Source organism: Phoenix dactylifera, chromosome 8 (genome assembly GCF_009389715.1).
Source record: "Phoenix dactylifera cultivar Barhee BC4 chromosome 8, palm_55x_up_171113_PBpolish2nd_filt_p, whole genome shotgun sequence".
NCBI lineage: Eukaryota > Viridiplantae > Streptophyta > Magnoliopsida > Arecales > Arecaceae > Phoenix > Phoenix dactylifera.
In genome coordinates this window covers 20,773,506-20,795,537 of record NC_052399.1, presented here as the reverse complement: position 1 = coordinate 20,795,537, position 22,032 = coordinate 20,773,506, and the positions used below count along the sequence as shown (strand labels likewise).

General features: G+C 36.8%; 2 protein-coding genes across 2 annotated transcripts; both read right to left on the bottom strand.

The window, feature by feature from the left end:
• Positions 1-3,482: 3,482 nt before the first annotated feature.
• On the bottom strand, positions 3,483-7,569 carry LOC103708525 (mannan endo-1,4-beta-mannosidase 2). The gene is made up of 5 exons (XM_008793487.4): positions 6,376-7,569; positions 5,812-6,009; positions 5,465-5,587; positions 4,349-4,563; positions 3,483-4,119 (listed from the first exon to the last, which is right to left on the bottom strand). The coding sequence occupies exons 1-5, from the start codon at positions 6,727-6,729 to the stop codon at positions 3,723-3,725; spliced, it is 1,287 nt and encodes a 428-aa protein (XP_008791709.2). The 5' UTR covers positions 6,730-7,569; the 3' UTR covers positions 3,483-3,722.
• A 1,659-nt stretch (positions 7,570-9,228) lies between these two features.
• Positions 9,229-16,865, bottom strand: LOC103711007. Its single transcript, XM_039129691.1, has 8 exons — positions 16,535-16,865; positions 16,238-16,451; positions 15,992-16,101; positions 15,692-15,891; positions 13,667-13,770; positions 10,000-10,187; positions 9,722-9,921; positions 9,229-9,600 (listed from the first exon to the last, which is right to left on the bottom strand). Exons 1-8 carry the CDS (start codon positions 16,791-16,793, stop codon positions 9,412-9,414), a joined length of 1,464 nt encoding a protein of 487 aa, XP_038985619.1. The 5' UTR covers positions 16,794-16,865; the 3' UTR covers positions 9,229-9,411.
• Positions 16,866-22,032: the final 5,167 nt, after the last annotated feature.

Here is a 22,032-nt window from a genome sequence, read left to right as displayed (position 1 = left end):
ACTCCTCTTGATCTTTATTTTGGCTGTTATTCTTTCCGGAGAAGGGGGGGAGTCGAAGAGAAGGGGGAGGACCGTTGCCTGTCTCAGCTGTCATAGGCTCGTAGCCATGCCCATCCAGCTGTAGCCTGTCACAGCAGGCAGCAGCGTAGCCGTCGCCTCGTCGGGAAGATGGGGATTGCGGATGCACTGTAGCAGGCCGCCGTCGCCCGTCACCCTGCTACTGCCAGCTTTCGGATGTGAAAGCTCAAAAAAAAAAAAAAAAAGACTCTTCACGAGTCCACAGGCAGAGCAGGGCGGGGCGGGGGGCCTTCCATGAGCCGGGGGCCTTAGGCGACCGCCTCGGTCGCCTAAGGCTCGAGCCGGCACTGTATCCAAGTTACACGCCCACATATATCCAAGAAAAGAAAAGAGCATGATAAATAAAATACTGGCGGCAAATTGATATGGTATTATTCGAAGTTTATTACCTCAATGCTAGTTGAAGTGTCATTCTGTTTTTACGGAGTAATGGAGAGAGTCATGTGTCTCTCATTAAAGTTTGTTTTAACGATAGTTGATACCCATTACGAACATAACCACAATCTCCGCGGTGGTTATGTTAGTTCGGTTATTAATGCACGATTGAAATGGTTGTCACCATGTGCACATAATGGAAGTCGTTACCCAATAATTACTATGCGTCTCATTATTTTCAGTAACAAACGCCAAATCCATTCTATATAAAGAGGGGATTGAGGAATTTCTAGGTAAGTTTTTCTCTTCGTTTTTTCTTTTCGGAAGCCTAATTCTCTCTTTTCTAATGTTTTCTAACTTAAGCATCTAAGGTACCTTGTGGACAAATTTCAGCAAAAAAAGCTATTTTTTTTAGTTTCAGATTGGACAGAGATTGCAAAGTGAATCTCAACTCGAGTTTAATCAGACTCGACACGAGCGCTCCATTCATCAGCCCAACTCGATGTCTCAGAGCTAAACCAATCTTACCAATTCACTTGGGTAACTTACCGGCCCCAATACTTCGATTCAGATCCCGACAGCAGCACAAATAATGTGCAGATTATCGTTCATATGAATATGTACAGCCTACTTGTGAGTGTGTGGCACCCAGGGCAGAACCTAAGAGCCATAACCATTAAAAAAAAGAAAAAGAAAAAGAAGTTTCTTTACAGAAGGATTTGTATGCTCTCTTTACGAGAGTACTTGTATGAAAAGAAGAAAAAGAAAGGATTTGACATGAGAGGCTCGTAGAAAACCTTCTAACCCAGTATTGAGATTCCATTTGGATGGTTTCTTGGGGCGTGAGCCCTTCCCGAATGTCGTGCGAGTGATCCGCAGGGCCACACTCGCTTTACTCATCCTTGAAACGCCTATAAATATGGGTCGAGCCAAGCCTCTTTCCACCCAGCCAGAAGTCAGCAAACCTTCTCTCTCCGGTCAGCGGCCATCTTCTCATCCCTCCCCATTTTAGCAATTCGATCACCATGTCGACCTGCGGCAACTGCGACTGCGCTGACAAGAGCCAGTGCGTGTAAGTAGTCTCTCACAATTGAATCTCTGGCTCACACGTATTTAGGACCAGCAGGTCATGAGGTGGTCTTTATTCCTGCTAGTCATGTTAAACTCTTTGGTTATTGAGGTGATACATGTTCACAGGTTGAACATCTCCCTGTTACTAGCTAGAAGACTTTCTCATCAACTAGTCAATATGCTTCAAGTTTTCAATTTCAGCTAATAAGTAGCTAGAATCTTCCATTTAGTAGCATTCTGCATCCTCTTTGGAAATTAACTCTCCTAGTTATTGCTCCCATGCTCTCTTCCCAAGCATAACCAAGGATTTGGCTGGTAAGAGTGATGAAAACAACTTCATGGTCAGGATCCATCTGATGAGACCATATTTCTCGCTCTTTTTTGCAAATGATACTTGCAGCAGATTTTAAACCACGAAGCATACCATTGCAGAGTTTGATATACATATCATTCGGATCCAAATGGTTTAGAGGAACTGGTGTAACTTTAGAGTTCGGAATTTTGGTACATAAGCCCACTGGCCTAGGATGGTAGCTTCTGTTACAGATGTTCTCAAAAGAAAAGTGGCACTAAGCTAACGAACCTATTTGGTGACTGCAGGAAGAAGGGAAATGGCTACGGCATCGTGATCACCGAGACTGAAAGGAGGTATTGATCAGAATCAATAAATGAATAATAAATCTGGCTCTCCGTGCCCATTAGTGCATGCCCATCATTGCATGCATGGTTTATATACTAGATATTTAAAAGAAAAGGAAATAACTCAAAGTTGATCCGGCATATCCAATTAATTATTACATGGGCTCGGATTGTGAAGAGCTCAACTGGTTGAAGATTATATAATTCACACATAATACCTCTTTGATCGAGCTTAAGCTCCTGGGCTTCAAGAAAAGACCCAAATCTTTCACCAGTTGAGCCTCACAAGCGTCATATATAGGCCACATATATGTCCAATAATGAACGAGCTGTTCTAAAGATTTCAGTTCGGAGCAAGTCCTAATGTTTTGAATTGCATCATTTTGTTGCAGCTACTTTGAGGAAGTCGTTGAGGTCGCGGCAGCTGCCGAGCCTGACTGCAGGTGCAGCTCCAACTGCACCTGCGCTGGTTGCAGCTGTGGAAAATGAAAGCATATCAAATGATGCATGTTATTAAGGGCTCGGTTGTGGTAAGTTGTGTGTGTGGTTTTATGTGGTGAGTCTGGGAGTAAGCTAAGGTCCGGCTATCTCAGCTAAATAATGTTGCTTCCTATTATGTTTAATGGACCTGTATTAAAATAGAATGTGGCTTCGGTTTGAGTAGTCATCTGTGTGTTTTTGTTTTTATGCGAAGTTGATGGTGCTACTTGTTTATCCTTTTCTTGCACTCTACGAGAGCAACTAAATATAAATCAAGTTGTAGCTGCAAACTGCCCTTAAGCCCAAATATTTCACCTTGCCTATTTAGGAGGAGGCCCCGCATTTCAACATTGACATACTAGCGTTCAAAAAAAAAGTCCATATATATCTTTTATTATATATATATATAAGTATCCAAGATTCTGTATAAGTATCCAAGATCTATCCAGCGAATAACCGATGTGGGACTAAACACACACCCGCACGGATCCTCACAACTGCAATAATTCACAAGAGAAGTAACAGAAATATACCAACTGCATGAAGAATTTTTCACAATTAATTTTGAACTAGATTCTATTGAAAAGACGCCATAAAATCTTGCAGTCCACTATTTTTTCCCCTATCTCTCTTTACTCTTCACATAATGAGCCAATATCAGCAGTCTGCGAAGTTTCACACAAGTTCATGTGTGACATCAAAAAAAAAAAAACAGCAGCGCATAAGATATGTGATAAGCCGTGTTCAGCAAAAATACCAACTGTACACTCTTCAGGTAAGTTTCTGCATGAGATTTTGAAAGAGAGCCCAAATAGATAAACAACTACCATGGCAAGGGATACATGAAAGTAGAGCACCTCACTTTTCATTTTCTTATCAGAGTGTATTACAGTACCACTCCACTTCAAGAGGAGTAGAGTGAAATCAAAAGAAAAATAACCAAAGGAATAAATTCACAGGATTGTTTGCTCTCCACTAAGCAAATTTTAGATCATGAGAAGGTGCCCCATCTTTCACTAAAACAAAGGTCTAAATGAAAAGTAGAGGAAAGAAATGATATTCGAGTTCTATGATCTCCTTTAGCAGATTCCTTTGGAACTTCTTCTCGACAAGTCATGCTGGTGTTGCAAAGCCATTAGCCGACATGACTGCTCCTTTATCAGCCTATCAATTGATGGCCTCTCCCCAGGGATGATTCCAAAATCATCATTGTATTCTTCCATTCCGGGGACCAAGATCTGCCAGATGAAGGCACCAGCCCCAGCCCCATTCTTCCTTGCAGACTCATATATGGTGTCAAATATAGACTTATAGAATGCTTCTCGGTGTGAATGATCAAAGTTCTTGTTCTTGTTTGAGAGCCCGAATTCAGTGAACAAGACAGGCTTTTTTAGCTCTCTATCCCCATCTTCAATGTGAGAGGTCATCCATTTGGAAATGTATTCCAATTTTTCATCAAGTTCTGCTTCCAACAACCTGCAAAATAACAAATTTTTCTAGCCTTAACTTTTGACAAGAATAAATGAGACCCAGCATTTGAAACCTCCCATCAAAGATGCGAATGATTAGTTTCACATCTCGGCCAAGTTTTTTGCCTAGCAAATTCACCATGACAATCAATTCCTTCTCCATCAGCGCAGATGACTAAGTCTTATCAATAGCAAGATGTAAAGAAAGAGAAATATTTATGGATTTTGTTGGTTACCATTGGTCAGGATAAATATGCACGGAGGCAAAGTCGATGGCTGAGATCTTAGAGTTACGGATGAAATCCGATCCTATAGTGTTGTACCATTCTCCAGGATTCACACTCAGCTTCTCTGGAGGGCTTGTGGGGCCATAGAATCCCTCGAGTCCAATTGTCAGCAGGTGCTTCTTGTCAATTGACTTCACATATTCTGCCATTTCTTCAATCCAATCCTGCAATTCTTTGCAACCAATGAATCAACATTTCTTTTTTGTGTAGAAAAACCCAATGGATTGATGAAACCTTGTGATGCAACACTATCTAGTGTTATGTTAGCCTTCGCTTTTGTACAAAGGCGCAAACATGATGTGATTAGAGGATTAAAATAGTCTATATGGACAGTCCCTGCCTAGTTGCCTAAACTGAAAATTAACTGCAATCTGGAAAAATTATGAAGGAAATCTGCAGTGCTCTGTTATATTTTGTCACTTATTATTAGATATGCAGGTCTCTTCTGATTATTTATGCATGCACAAATGCATTGATAGACAGATATGTTCCATAAAGTTACTAGCAGCATCATCCTATTATGCTTTTGCCAATCATGAATTGCTGAAACAAAAAGACCTCTTAATGAGCATTAGATCAAATGCAAAGACCTATTCATGCAGAGCTCAGTCATTGATTGAGATAATCCTAATTGCCCATCGATTGGTCCTCATCACTTCAATTTACCCTTACTATATGAGTAGATGCTGACAGTAAAATAATATATAGACTAGGAAGCTGAGTTAGATGCGTATCGACTATGTTTACTACAATATAGTTCTAGCCAAGATTTCAACTTTAATGATGGTCATAGAGTATGACCTCTTTGAATGCTCAGTCTTCCAGTCTTAATTATATTCACAGAAGAAACATTTCAACAGTGAAAACATAGATGCAACGCAACTCTTTTCTTCATTCAATTGAAGGATATATATTTGTTTCAAGAAAGTGTTGATACCTCGAATACCAGTTTCATCTTTTGATTATCCCATTTCACACCACCACCGACCAAAATGCGGAATTGCATCTTTCTAACAATGACCGGCAAAATATAAATGGAGAAGCAGGTTTTAAGAACAGGCTTGCCTGGAGAGTGTCACCAGATGCATCAGAAATACACTGCGGTTCATTCATCAACTCCCATGCAAAGATGGTGGGATCATCTCTGTATTCGATTCCAGTCAAGTGGTTCTTCCTTGCCAAAATAGTCTGTGAAAAGGAGAACTAGATGATAAATATAAAATTTTACAGCAGTTCAATTTGAAATCCAGAGACTCTGGTTGCCAAGCTTTTGTTAATGGAAGCTAAAAGAGGCACTTGTCATTGTATTTTTATATGCCTATCTGGGATAATTATACATGGACAATACAACTCTGGAAATCAATCCCCAAGAATCTGTTTAAATGAATAAGCTTCTAAAGCAGTGAAATTACCTTCAGGTAAACCTTAAAATAGCGGCGAATGGTTGGATCAAAGAAGAAGGAATCATTCGAAAAGCTCAATCCAATGCCTTCCTCCCATGCCCATCTAACATACTGCGTCTTCCCGCCATAGTGTTCTAAATTATTGACCAAGCTGAGAAGCAGCCTGATTCCATGTTTACGGGCTTCCACAATGACATAATCCAGTGCCTGCCATCTTTCCAGTTATCATTATAGACAAACAAATGGCAGCAAATTATGAACAGATATAAAAGACATAGGCAAGTCAAGAAAATGAATGAAAAGCAAAGTATTTTAGTTCAGCATGTAGACAGTGATAGCTAGTATAGACGTAAGACACATGGAACAAAACTACACTTGATCATGATTCAAATGCACAGAGAAAATATATGTTTTTGTTTTGGTATTTTTTTCTGCAAAAGATCAAAGAGAACAACTCCAAAAAGTAGTGCTCATTTCGTTTTGCAGAGAAATAAGATGTATTCTCCTTCAGAAGACCAAATATACAATGCTGTTATAATTATAAGGGAAAGAAAGGAGATCTGAATTTGATACCTTAAAGACCCTTTCATCAAAACGACCGAGAGAAACCTGCAGTGCATTGTGGGCACCATCATTAAAGGCCCAAGCTCTACAGACAGTTAGACCCATCTTTGCAGCAGTTTGAAACATTTTCCTGACCCTAGGCCTGCTGAATTCCTCCACAGCCTGATCCATCAACCAGTAAGAATTCCACCCATTCACATAAAATGCTCTCTCATCTACCATGAAGTTAGCCCCATTTCTTTTCACAAAGCTCATTTTGGGTTCCACAGAATGGAATTCCAGACCCCGAAGTGATATGCATATGAAGGCTATAATGGAAGCAAGGCCAAGAACAGGATACAATGCCCCATTCTCTGCTTTCATTCTGCTGGGACCAACAAAAAGAATGTTGATATGATTCCCTGAGGGAGCAATGCTTGGCTGACGGATGAAACTTTGAGATATCCTATAACTTCTCTGGCACAAATCCTGTACCTTTGAATGCCTTGAATGCCAAAAGACTGCCCATGAGAGAACAAACTTCTTCTTTACGCCCAAAAAAAGAAAGAACGAGAGCAGAAATTCTTAGTACTATGAAATGCAGCCAAGATAACACAAGTGGGTAAAAGGTTTCTTGACGCACATCACAGGGTGCTCGACTTACACCCAGAAATGCATAATAAACTAAGATTAGAAGGGTCAAAAGTATGCTGCCCGAGAGAACTTAGAGCAACCCTTATTCCTCCATTCTGAAAGAACCAGAAGATCAAGAGAAGAGAGGCGAAGGGTTGTGGTTTTGGGCACTGTTGAACTTGGAATTTTTGTGATGACCAATGAATCCTGCTGCCTAAGGAGGGTGAAGAAGGATAGAGAGATTAAGGAATACGTACTAGCTTTGGAGTTTGGTGCAATGTTAGCATCAAGACATGCTAGCCCAACCCACCTGTTGGCTGGCCTTTCTTGCTAAATTATGTCAAAGAAAACTATAGCAACCCAGCGATGTTGGCTGTGATCATTTTTGTTTTTATATGTTGATGAAAGGGAGGAATAATCCACCCAAGTTTATTAAGAGGTTAAGCTCATCAACATGATAAATCATGCAGTGCAAATGTAGAAGGAGGTGAGCGCAAATTAAATTCTTAAAGAGCATCGGAGAAAGAGATGACTTCCGAGTAGATAATGAGAAAACTCGCATGTAAAAGTTTGTGACTTGCTTTTGGGTTTCGGCTAGGGCTGGCAAGATGCTTGCAGAGGTAGATCTTCTCGGGCGGATCGTATCTTGTGATATATTTGTTCGGCCTTTTGCCACTTCACCAAACAATCAGCGATGGTCGATGGACGGAATCGTTCAGGATAGGAAAGAATTGGACAAAGAAAGTTTTGTTGCGTAGTGTCTTGACAGCAAATAAGGGTATAATAGTATGATATATTCCAAGGGCTCATCAAAACCTTCATTTATTGTGGTAGTAAACAATGATATGCTAACTACCTTCTCTTTCACCTTGCTGTGACATCTACTATATTGCTTCCTGTTAGATTTCACCTCTCTTGATGACCTCCAGGTTGAAAATGCAACGGAGAATGGTACTTAAATGAATACATTCGTGTAATAACATAATAATATTGTTGTGAGGACCCACGTATGTTTAGTCCCTATCAATTATTTGCCGAGGAGATCTTAGGTACTTATACAGGACCAAGAAATCCACAAAATATAATTTAGCTAGTCTTTTTGGATGAAGTCCTGGATTGTTGCAAATAGTATCATAGTGGACCCGGCTTATAATCTATCTGGACTAGAGGATACTGTAGCACGAATATATTTGAGCTAACCACAAGCTAATCGTGGTATTCATGATTGGATTTGAATGGATTTGAATCCTTAGCCTGGCAAGGACGATTCGAGTGGGCGTGTGTTTAGTTTTATATCAGTTATTTGCTGGGTAGATCTTGAGTACTATATAGGATCAAAAAACTCAAATAATATTTGGGTTATTAGGTGAGGTGCTGGCTGTGACAATTGTAACAATACATTCTTGTTGCCATTATAATAGTTAGTAGAAGCCAATAGGGCAATGTAGTATTCTAGTTGGTTGGTATATTCTTTTCAATCCAAAAGGCCCATCTCTTGATTGCCAATAGGCTGGCTTGCCACATTCTGACAGTTCACAACAATTCAACGGGTGGGCTACCACAGTGGAGAGAGACCACCACCACCACCGACAGGAGCTCATCAAATGCAACCACAATCCAGGAGATCCTATTAATTAAACTTCAAAATATGTATTTTAAATATAACATGATTGGATCAATCCTGGATGATTATCTATCTATCTATATATATATAATAAAAGTCCAGAGTTAAAACCACCCATCCTTGAATGTTCCTGAGTTGAAAAATCTTCTATTATCTATATATATTTTGATAACAATGTCCTAGGCCTGGAATGTGCACTTCTATTTCTCTTTTTTTTCTCCTTTCAAAAAAAGAATTGTTATAAGATTCATTTGTTGAGATTGAGAACCAAGAGTTTAAATGTGTCAAGGTAACTTGTGATAGTAATCGACTTAGTGAAAGTTAAAAAGGATATATAAAATTGTTATCAATCATCATAATAAAAAGAGAGAGAGAGGAAGAGGATAGGAAGAAATATGATATTTGGATAGAGTTTTTTTTCGTTTGGTGGTATATTCAAAAAGAGTTAAAGAACCTATTTTTCTTTGCAGAACTTTACATGACCTCAGACTGAGGACAGTTGATATTTCAGAGGACCAGAAGACCAGTTTATCTATAAGCACGCCCACCCTAATATATCTGCAGCAGCCCAACCCTCTCATCCTTTCCCCACACCCAATAAAAGTTAAAAAAATAAACAATAAACAACAGACTTGTTTTCCTTTAATCATCTCGTATGCAGTTTATTCTGAATCTGCTAATAATTACAACAAAACAAAATAAATATTAACAATTCCAAGCCTGCTGAAGTGCAATTGCCAAACACCTTGACCTGTGGTTATTATTTCCCCTGGCACAGGAAAAGGATGGCATTGGAACAATTCTTCTTTCTAAAACGTCTTTCTTCCTGAGTGTCGGCATCTCGAACGTGGTTTCTTATACCTCCCATTCCTGACTGGCTTCCCTGGTTGAAATCTTGTGGTCCTGTCTGATTGTGAATTACTACTACGTGATTCAATATTAGATGATAGTCGTGGAGGAGGGCTGCTTTTTTGTCGCATCACATCTTTATGATATACCTAGATGCCAAAACAAATTAATTACATAGAGAAAAGAACAAACTAATGCCAATTTTTAGTATCTATGTATCGCATAACAAAGAAAGTCTACCAATATGATAATAAATGAGACTGTTGCTACCTGATTAACAAAGTTACGTCTTTGACAGTCATCAAACATGTTGAGCTTCAAATCTACTATAGCCATTATTTTGTCCCTCACAGTGCTGAAACTAAGTTGATCCCTTGGGGTAAAACGATCAACTTCGTTGAACCATAGACATGTGAAGAGGTTGGTTATGGGGATATGTTCTCTGACTATCACACAGCCTTCAGGGACATCTGCAAGCCTCAAAAGTCATAGAACTAAGTTATCGGATGAAAATAAAAGGAAATGCTAAAGCATGATCCTGCACTCACCACTTGTTATAGGAAGCTTGTCTGGAGAATAGTGAGTCAAGCCCTCTCTTTTATAAAACTCGAGCTGTGCATCAATGGAGGCACTGTCATATTTTTTAGCAGCTTTATTAGCCTTTCCTTCCTCAAAAACATCAAACCGTTTATAATGCCTAGAGATTGCAAAAGTGGCATTCTCACGCCACAAGAGTCTGAAACAGAGAAATAGCATCGTCAATTTAAAATAAATAGATAAATAAACAGGTCAGTATATTGAAACCGAGAAAAATGTAGGATTAATAAGTTGCATAATTACTAAGGTCATGGTACGGCGATATTCAAACTCACCGTAAATACACAAGTGTTAGTTCCACATCTCAACCAAGCTAGTTTATGATAATACAACCAACAAACAGATAAAATGCATTTTTGAAGAAAAAAAATAACATGACAATCAGATGCTTTTTTTAAGGACAACTATCAATAGGAGCACAGACCTACGTATTTACTATTTATTGTGCTGCAAGAGAAGCAAGCTTAGTGGTCTTCATATTTCCTGATGAGAAATATAAAGAAAATCCATAAATCCACCCAACTTTGAGCGCATTAGCTGGCCTGCGCACACCTAGTCTGAGTCCAAACACTTGCATATATGACAATGAAGAGGGTGGGATATCTCTCTTTTCTTGCTAAAGATGGATCTTACAAGTGAAATGTACCAGAAACAATGATGTCCAGGGTTTAGTGCGCTCTTAACATCATGGCAAAAACTAAATAAATAAATAAAAATTTAAGCTTGAGGATACTAAATTTTATCAATTTTTAATACTGAAAAAGATAATGCGAAAAAACTCATCTTGCAAATGGTAGATGACTATTTTACCAGGCACGGCATATGTAAGCATGACGTATGTAAAGAAAATTACAATCTAAAGCCTTCTCAAATCTACTTGAGACTTTAAAGTTCATGTAGTCATGCAGTCATTGAATTTTTATGAAAGATAAACCCTGCTAGCATATTGAGATTCATTTAACCCTTTCTGGAAGACTGCATCAATGCATTAACAGGTAAAAGATCCTTTTCGCTGGTAGGCCCATGAACCCAGAATCCCACTCCAATTCCTTGGCACATAAGCGTACCATGTCAGTTGGTTGTCCATCACATTATGCATGATAGGGGAAGGCTCCTAAGCATCTTCTAAGCTTCCTCCAATAAATTTGTTTTTAATTTTCTTTTAGGGTTTTACACAGAAATCTACCTCAACGTCCTAATCACCACTACACTTATGTAAATTATTTCAGTCTTTTTTTTTGCTATAATCTTTCTATCATTGAAAAGCCAACTCATGTTATATCCTATTGAGTTCTGCTAGTAATGCAATCGGCATATGGTAATACAAAAGTGCAAAAACAAGCAACTGATGCAAAAAAACTTAAAAACATAACAACCCATGCAAGCATGCCCATTAACACATTCAAAGGAGCTGCATCCTTAAATCAGTATCCTTAAACTATATAAAAGTTATTTAGTTTCCCAATTTTTCAATCCCAAGAATAACCCTAATCAAATGACTCCACGTAGGCTTTAAAGTATTTCTACAATAATTCTAATGATTTCTCTCTTAAAATGTTTAAAGATACATAGTAATAAAGATAGAAGGGTTTCTACAATTGCTGGACTTTGAGAATAAGAAAAGGAGAACAGTACATAGTAATAAAGATGCTCATGCTAACTTCAAAAAGCAACAGGTGAGAAAATTTAATTCAGAAAGAAAGAAAGAATTCAAAGACTACGGAAGATATCTTAGCATATCCGGACTCTAATAACTTTCAAGAGAGGAGGAGGAGAGATACTTCTTAACCAAGAGGTGAAGATGAGATATTATGCATTAGAAAAAATAGCAATAACTTCAAAGTTTATTTAAATTATTCTAAATCTTAGATCTTTAGCAGCCATGAATCTACACATATTTTACTTTATAATATCCTGCAATGTGACCATGCTCGAGGTGCACTAACCATCCATGGACCCTGACCCACATTCTTCCACCCTGCTTGGCATCTACATTTCTCATCCCATGTTGGTTAGAACACGTGTTTTAACCACAAGGTAGAAGGTTCAAATCCTTCATCTAGCATTTATTATTTAGTTATCTGAACATATTTTATCTTAAAAAAATTAAAAGCACATGTACATTGCATGCACCGCAGTCTAGTGCATAATAACTAGTAGCAAGAAATGTTCCCTTTCTGTTAAATCTAGTCATTAAGTTTAATTAAATTCTCTATTTAAAAATGCTTGCAATTAGTTCGTACACAAGACCTATTTATACTTCAATGAAACTTTAAACATGTCCTACGAAGCATTCCATGTACATTTCTAGGTTGACACCGACCCCTTATCAATTCATTTAAATAACAAATATATGAAAGATGGACACTAACTGAGGGCAATAGCAATGGAGATGTATGGCATGAGATGATGTGGTCATGGTGGTGGTAAGTGCATCAACAACCCAGATACAATATAATGGAGGAGATCATACACCAAGTGTTTGTTCGGGAGAAAGAAGTGGTGCATAGTAAGGAACTTTATAAAGAAATGGAGTGGATGAGATGTAAAGTTTTGCATGATAACAAGCCTGACATTATTCTTGCCAGATCGTATCAAGATTAACCACAAATTTAGTAATATAATGTTAAAGCGAAAAAACATAAAATATTCCACCTTTACTTCCTGTTTCTTAGCCTTCCTTAAGGCAAGGGTACACTCTAATAGAAACATTGATGAAAGTAACTAATTATTAACAAGATGAATCAACTAATGTAGACCACTTAATCAAAGACATGCAGACGTTGATTATGTTACCACATTGTCATAGATGTGAATATCACATTGTCTGACATTGTCATTTGCTACGTCCACTTTACAATGGTAATAAAACTGTTTTTTGGTAAGAAACTTTATAAAAGATGGACACAAACTAAGAGTAGACAGGATATGAATCTAGAACATGATTGGTCATGTGAAGACTCAAGTAAATATTGATATCACACAGATAACTACTTGCCAAAACATACATATCACATCATCTGAGTTATTACCACATTGATGAATATCATTTCATCACTGTATAATTTCTCTAATTCCACCTAACGTGATATTTTATCTCCTAATCTTCTCTCCTCATAATCTCTGGCATTTTGTCAACCTCGTTGTTACCTCCTTTTGCACCAAATTTATTGTATAAATCAAAATAAATTGCATATATAACCATAATAGCTATATTTCCTCATTACTGCACTTTTGGGATCAGAACCTTTTTCTCCTTTAGTGAATCATAGACCTCAACCTTCTCCAGACAAGTCTATATCACGAAAACCAGGCATCTGTACTTCAAAAATTTCAAAAAAAATTGGCAATGCTACAAAAGACTGATGCAATCCCCAAGTGCTAATGACACTAACTTGCGAAAGTGTTTTGACTAGATCAAGCAACATCAAAAACTCAAATCAAGATACTTCTGTAAAGGACAGATAAAAATGCATAACTAGAGTACATATTCAAGTTGAAGTTTAGCATTTATCTGAACCATATGTTCTGAAATGTTTGCATGAAGGATTAAACTTGGCATAAATGTAATTAATTTTGAACAAGAAATATATAAAGAAAGTTTCTCATGAAGTTTACCGCTCTAGTATAAGATGGGGGTCCACAACGAGCTCAAGCTTTCCATCAATCCATATTGAATATTGTATATTAGGAAAAAGTCTGTGAAGTAGAAGCTTGGGAACCTGTTAAACATAAATAGTATCACAAGAATTATACATATAAGTGTAATGCATTTAGAGTTAATTTAACTTATTAATCGTAAAAAAAGATAGTCTGATAATTTTCAAGTATTGATCCATCAGCAAGTCATTGGATGATAAAAGTTTTTTGAAAGCAATAAACAATCCTCCAAGCATACATACGAAGAAACATTAGCTCCTTAAAGTGAAAATGACTATGAACTTCTACTAAGATATCAAAGTAGCATACACAAGGAAACTAGCCTTCATACTGCAACTGTTCATCCACCCAAATTGACAACCTCGAAACCCAATTTTGCCAAAATATATCCCAGACCCACTAACTCAATTGGAAACTTTTATTTTAGAGAATAACAGTGGTGGATGACCAACCATTTGAAAGAAAATGAACCTCCTCAAGGTTTGAAGTGCAAAATTATTCAAATGGAGGAGGAATGTAACCAATAGGATAAAGCCTAGTTCATTAAAAATCTCAATTGGCATTATCAGAGGCTTGTCCTAATACAAACTTATTAGCAAAACCACATCTCAAATACCAAGACTGGTAAATTCATAAGCAGCAAGAAGTTTTTACCCATCTCCCTCGAATGTGTACTTTGGTTACTCAATAAACATCCCCAAGATTAGAGCTCCATACTATAAAATAGTACTTAACTCACAAGTTTGTGAATTCAAAAGGCAGGCCACCTGGTTTTAAGCAGGCCAGTCTTTAAAAAAGTGGAAATGTGAAAATTAAAACATAAGTCTCAGATTAAAATTTAGACCTTGCATCAAGTTAAGTTCAACATATATGTCTTTGCTTTTTTTTGCAATTTGTTTTCCTTGGGTGCCTTTCTGATGGAATAGATTTTGGTTTTTCTAGTTTTGTTTTTTTGTTTCTTTTTTCTTTGGGGCATGGGCAAGGGAGCCGAAGGGAACATATAGCAATTCTACTCGATCTGAATTCGAGCTTTCTGAAGGCGAGACTCGATTGAAAAATAGTGGGGCCTTAAATGGTTGTCTCTTGGTGCTACCAAAATAACTAAATGGAATCCAGTTTCAAATCCTTGTTGCTTTTATGAAAGTATAGTTACTTGACTTTGACACTGATTTTTTTTGTTTTTGTTTTATGTCTCCTTCCCAGATAATTACCCTCCTTTCTCTTTTCTCTAAACTCATTATCCTCCCCCTTTCCAATGGTTATGACATGCAAATATTTGCATTAAAGGATCTTTTTGTGCAATGTGGGTTTAAATGTACCCAAGACATTTTGTTTCAAGCAATATGTTTCATGTTTTTTCCTTCTAAAATCCAGAAGTGTATGGCAACCATTTCCCACTTTGCACGTTTCCAATGAAAACAAAATGCATTATCTCTGGGCAAGAGTATCAACTTTTGCATGAAACAGACTAAGGCTGAGCCTGCATTAAATGCACTATTTCAGATTCATTCTTCGTTATTTACATATGAGACTTCAATGAAAATAAGGAGAAGAAGAAAACCTACACCTAGGGTGATTGGAGAACAGGCAATTAATTTTGAAATAAATGAGCTGAAGATGGTATCAACTTAATCCATGAGATAAAAGATATCAAGATTGTATCAACTTAATCTGTACAAACTCAGACATAGCTTTTTTTAGTTTTTTGTTTTTCTTGTACTATAGTTTCAAAAGTGATATAAACAGACAGGATCAACAGAATGCTTGCAAGTTTAACTATGGGTATTAAAAAAAAGTTTGACTTTCATAATTATTAAAAAAAAACAGTGAAAGGAAGGATGTGGATAAATTGCTCAAAAAATGGTACATTATATTTTTAACCTTGCATTAATACTTTCCAAATGTATCCTAACATTTGTTCTACGATCGTGGAGTGGAGGCTATATAGTTGACTTCTATAAGAAGTCCATGAGAAGACAGTACCTTTCCATTGCGCCTTGGATCATCATAAGGAAGGTTTCGGACAACAACCACTCTCCACAGCCCGACTCTTTTTGTCCTGTCCAGTTCTGTTGAGTTGTTTATGTAGGCTGCAGTCTCTTCATCCACAAACATGTAAAAGCATGCACTTCTCTTTGTAGCTTCACTTATATTTTTGGGATGTTGCATTATATCATAATTTCCTGGTCAAAAAAGGATAGTCATAAGAGGAAACATATCATTTAGAATTTAGAAGAAGGGGAGCAGGATCAAGAAGAAAAAAAAGTGCAGCACAATTTGTACCAAATATAGCCGAAGCAACAACTATTCCATGGCATTGCTCCATCTCAAGAAGATCAGCATCATTAATGTCAAACAGAGTACCACGTCCAGGTTTCATCCCCTTAACAAATCTGATCAATGCCAGTAAACAATGAGTGAGTTTGAGTATCAATGAAAAGAGTTTCTACATACTGTTCAAACTAAGGTAAGAGTATTTTACCAATTAACTTAGGCAAGAAAAAAATGTGAAGACACAAATATACATACCCACAATGCACAGTCATTGACTCTTTTATATCAAAGGACTCATTTCTCTGCTGCAGAGTCGGATGTCCACCAAATGTTGAGCCTCCTTCCAATTCAGTTTTGACTGAGGTTTCCTCAATGACATAATTTAGATCCCTAAGGACAGGCGATACTGATAATGAAGTTGGCATAGAATCCATTGCTTGTTCCGCAGGGACATAGCAAACAGGACAAGCTAAAGAAAGGTGATGAACAAAATGGTTGGCATCTTAATATACTTTTACAACAACTTAGACAAGAAAAAAGCAGTATACTCACGTCGCGGGCCAGTACGCTTCTTATCATGTGGTGGAGGAGGATATGAGAAATTTCCACAAGGATGTGGTGTAGGAATGCCCTTTGGCTGCCAATATCTCCCAGAATGCCAAGTCGCAGATTCATTACTTGCTGGGTGTTGATGAAATGTAGATTCCATATCCATCGTAACTTGACCTGTCACAGTGAGCAGGAAAGCCCCCATGATGAAGAAGTGAGAATCTACTGGAAATGGCTCTAAGATATATGATAGTGGTCTCATGTTTGGGAACAGAACAATCTTTTCATATATTTAACAAGTCTTTTTTTTTGGAGGAGGTTTTGGAAATAAAGATTTTAGGAGCCACAATGACCGGCCCGGATGCTTGACAGCGATCGATGCATATAGTTTCTCTAACTATATATAAAAATTGAAACATAAACATCTTGTTGCATGATTATACTCTACAAAGGAAAATGTGAATTTGCTGCAACCTTTCTTTCTTCCCATTGATCACAAAAATACAAATAAAATATCCACATTCACAATATTGCCATCATCCCTGAAAAGCAAACAAAACATGGTCAACTGCCAAACTGCAGCATCAAGATAATCGGTATGTTACAAGATTGCATTTTGAAAGTTAAAGACAGACATGAAAATTAGGAATCAACAATAATGCAATTAAACTAATAGTAAGAGTAATACTGATTCAAATCATGATCAACTGTCGAACTGAGGCATCAAGATAATGGATATATTCCAAGATTATGTCTTTGAGTCAAGGAAGCGCATGAGACTATAAAATCAACAATAACTCAATTAAACTAATAGAACCAAAGTATTGTTAGGTCTCAAATCATGATCAACTGAGCAAAACAAGGCATCCAATTCAAAGGAACATCCGAGATTACGAATTTGAGTTAAAGAAACACATGAAAGATCAAGAATCCACAATAACCCAAGTCAAGTAATATAATCAAAATACTCCTTTGAAATCATGATCGACTGGCCAAACCGAAGCAATCAACATAATGGAAAAAAACTTCAAGATTGCAACTTTGAGTTAAAGAAACGCACGAAAGATCAAGAACGAACAATAATGCAGTTAAACCAATACATTCAAAGTAGTATTAAGTCTCAAAACATGATCAACTGGTGCCAGGCGTCAAGATAATGGATACGAATCCAAGATTACATCTTTGAGTTAAAAGAAACAAAACGCATAAAAGAATCAAGAACGACTAGAAGCAAAGAAGAGAGAATGAGGGACGGAAAAGGAGAGATGAAAGGGCCAAAAATTGAACCTTTGCTGAGGCGAAAGGCGGGCAAGAAGAAGGCGGCGGCCGAGACGAAGAGCAGGGCGAAAAACCCGAATTTTTTTCCTAAAAGGGTCCTCCGGATCCGCCGGAAGAAACTGGCCTCCTTCTCTCGCGACCCCAAGATTGACGACCTCGGATGGCATCGGACGGCGCCGGGCGCCGCCTTGATCGGCAATGCAGCGCCGCCGCCGTACATCTCCAAGCGAAGCGCCGGTAGCCCCAATGACATCGCTCCTCCTCCGCTGGCCGCGATGTCATCTCTCCGTTCTCTGTCCCCCAGGCCACCAGCGCGTATAAAGGGCGGAAGAATTCCAAGGAAAGTGATATTCTAGACGGAGTGGGATTCTTTGCAGGTTATCGAAGAGCCGAAGGAGGAAGGAGGAGGTTGAGTCCGGCTAGGACTTTGAAACTACGGAAAGCCGGCAACCCATATGTAGGATTCTTAAGTATCATCACAATGACGGCAACTGGTTTGACGGATTTCAGGAAACGGTTAGCCAGACTAACCAGGGCGGGACGGACGGTACTCCAACGGCGAGTATGCGATTTGACCAAAGTTGCACTCTTTTTTCCTATAAATAATTTAAAATTAGATACTATAATTGTATTTGTCATTGAGCTCTAGGAGGCCGTGGATGCCCTTTAAATTTAGATAGTATAAATAAATTAAATTCAACCTATAAAATTTCACAGATCCTTTTAAGTCTATTGTTACTAAAAAAATATAATATATGTGATAGATCATATATTGACAAAAAGAATTTCATGGTTAGTCAGATCTTATAGAAAATAGAGAATTCGATGGATTTGATTTTTTTTCTTTATATTTTTCTTAGCAAATAAAAAACCCTCTTTTTTTAATTTGGTAGAAAGAAATTCCGCTTTCTAAAATATTTCTTTCCTATGCATGGTGAATTCTAATATATTTAGATATACGTGACTTCCTAAAAAATTTTTCCCTTGGCAAAAAAAAGATCCATCTTTCTTAATTTGGTTGAGAGAGATTTCACAGTATTTTCTACTATATTCAAATATACATGAATTTCTAAAATATTTTTTCATAGATAATTTTTATTTTTTACAAAATGTGGATATTTTAGATGATTTTTTTACAATTTTTTTTTAAAAAATGAAGTTTGGAGAGAGGTTTAGTTTTCTCTCTCCTTTCTATTTAATAGATACATATGCTTGTGTGCATGTGTATAGAGGGAGAGATTAGGAGAGGCTATTCCTCATCCCTCAAGGATCCAAGTGGCATAACAAAATCATCAACAAAAAAAAAATCTTAGTTATCACTAGATTTGATAAATCTGACTCACTAGTATACTATGATACCATCGAAGAGGAGAGCATGGTTTTTATTGAAGAGAAAAAAAATTAGATTTTTAATTCTAAGAAAAAAATATTTTTTTTGGAACTACTGACCTAATGCAATGATTATGGAGCTTTGTATAATTTTCTACTTTCGGTCTTAAAAAATATATGAGCAATTCTTTTGTTATATTCATCATTATTAACTTTTTGATAAGTATATTTACTATTATTTTTGTTTTGAAATTTTTGATAATTTTTAATTAAATCTAGTTGAGCCAAAATTTTAGAATGTGACTAGGTCAAGGGTAGGTCTACATCTAGCATAATATATGTAGTTTTTAGACAAGTAATTTAAGAGTTTGTTATCATGTATCCTTGCATATGTAGTTTTTATATTTATCTTCCAAAAAATATACCCCTCAACTTATTATGCTTTTAAATAGATGCCCCTCTCATTAGACTTTTGGGTAATAGCATTAAAAATAACCATTTTGAGTTTTATTTCACATACCCTAAACTTCCTTAAAAAAAAATATTCATCTTAAATTGAAAAGGGTTATATTTTTATGTAAATCTATCAAGAGTATTAGCGATAAAGTTATCTTACATTTAAAATGGTAATATATTGACATCGCCAGACAAAAATCTAATTGGAGGGATATCCCTGTAAAAACAAGATGCTTTTAGAGATATATACGACTAGTAATTTTAGAGCATGAATACATAATAAACTATATTTGCAAGGTCATATATATATATATATATATATATATATATATATATATATAATAATTTAATATGCTCGAATATATCTCTTGCATATGAGGAAAGAAGGGGAATATGAGGACAAAAATAATATATAAAAAAAGGAAAACGTTATTAATTTTTCCAGTAATTCTTGGAGATTCTACTAAAGGTGATAATGACCTTACAGCAGAATTCAACAATATGGTTGAAAATAGTCAAGTTTGGTTTACCAAGCTAATATAAGGCATCAGCTAGGCTATTGTGAGCCTTTTTTTTTCTTTTTTGGAATAAATAAATAAATAAATATTGTAACTCAAACCCTTGAACAATTAAGCCAACCCATGACTTAAGAAAAATAAGAAAAAATGGCATATTTCTTTTTTGAAAGAAAAATCTGGACTATGAAATATATACTGTGTCACCACTAAAGCTTAAGATAATGAATAAATAATATGAAAAGAGAGTGAGAGAAAAAGAGAAAAGAATGCCATTGTCATTTTTATTCAGTTCTAACACAGGTTTACTATTATTACTTGGCCAAGTTGAAGATAAAGTTGGAGAGATTAGTCTAGATTATGGTATATCGTATCCGTCCGAACCAGACGGATATGGAGCGTACCGTACCGTACCGGTTTGCTATCAGTACTCGATATAGGTGGCGTACCAACACTCAGTATGCCATAAAAAGTTCATATCGTACCGTACCGACACTGTGCTAGTATGGCATCGGTATGTAATTCAATACTAAAATGGGGAACTTTGGTTCAGATGAAGCTTTTTTTTATCAAATAATCCAGATAAGGCCATTTGGCCATTTTGGTTGGATAGTTTTTCATTTACAAAAGGAACGAGAAACTCGTAGGCTTCTAAGTTGATATGTTTGGGTGCCAAAGAGATTATTTGACAGAAAATCACAAAGTAAAAAAGGTACATTTTATTCAGTTTGATCAACTTTTTCTTCGACGAAGAAATTCAAATTGTTTCACTTGATTTATTTCAGTTTTAAAAAGTAATATATTTGACAAAAAAACTAGTGAATCAGTGGATTTCATTCTGATTTCTTCCCTATCATTCATGAACCAATTATAGGACTTCAATCAAAACAAGCGAGTTCTATAAACTTTATTAATTACAATAACAAATAATACCAACAAATGTCCCATAACGCATGCTTCTAGTTTCGTGGACCGCACGTGGGGCTCTCGGGTCGGCACAAGCCTTTATTATTCTAGTTTTGGCCAAGCTTGCCAAACCCACTTGAACACACGATAGATAAGGAGCACCGCAGAAAAGATGAAGCAATTGGCCGTCCGTAAGTTCTAACGTAACGTGTTTGAATAAGTAACAGAAAGTGTTATAAATCAACAATGAACTCCGGAGATCATTCAAGCAACTGCTCATGATGAACATCTTAACATCCTATTATTGCAAATCCACGCAGTTCAACAATGACCACATGCTATGCCTAGATATGGCATATATTTGGAGGATCAAATATAATATGGAATGCAAGCAAGAGTGGGATTTTCCCTGCTAGTTGGAAGCCAATGAGAATTGAATGGTGACAATTAATCCTAGCTCTGCTTCAGCCTTGTATGCATATTTGATAGTAGAAATTGATCGGCAAATGCCAGATTGAAAGTCAATTAAAAGAAGATAAAATATTTGATAATATCATATAAACGATTGGAAAATGCTTTAGAGCTGCTATTGCGGCACAAGAAAACTTTTCTAATCTTGCATAATAGTGGATTGGTAATTCAACATTCGATCATCATATGTGGTAACATTAATATGGATCGGATAAACTTTACTCATTATTCATTCCATACTTGTCTTGGGGCGGGACGAGACGGAGTAAGTAAAATTAAACAGCGCAGATTGGACGGATCGAATCTATTAAAGCTACAATAATTTTCAGAAATCTACTAACCATATATGTCCTGGATCCGCTGCAAATTGGATAAAATCTATTATATTCGGGTTTTGGGCTAAAGGATCCAAGTAAATTGCCATCTCTAGCAAGTCGGATTGATTTTTTTGTGCCGTGTGGAGAGTGAAATTTGTGCATGTGGAATCGACACCTAACAGCACTACTTTTGGTCATTGGAATCAAACTTGACGACGTCCAAATGCCT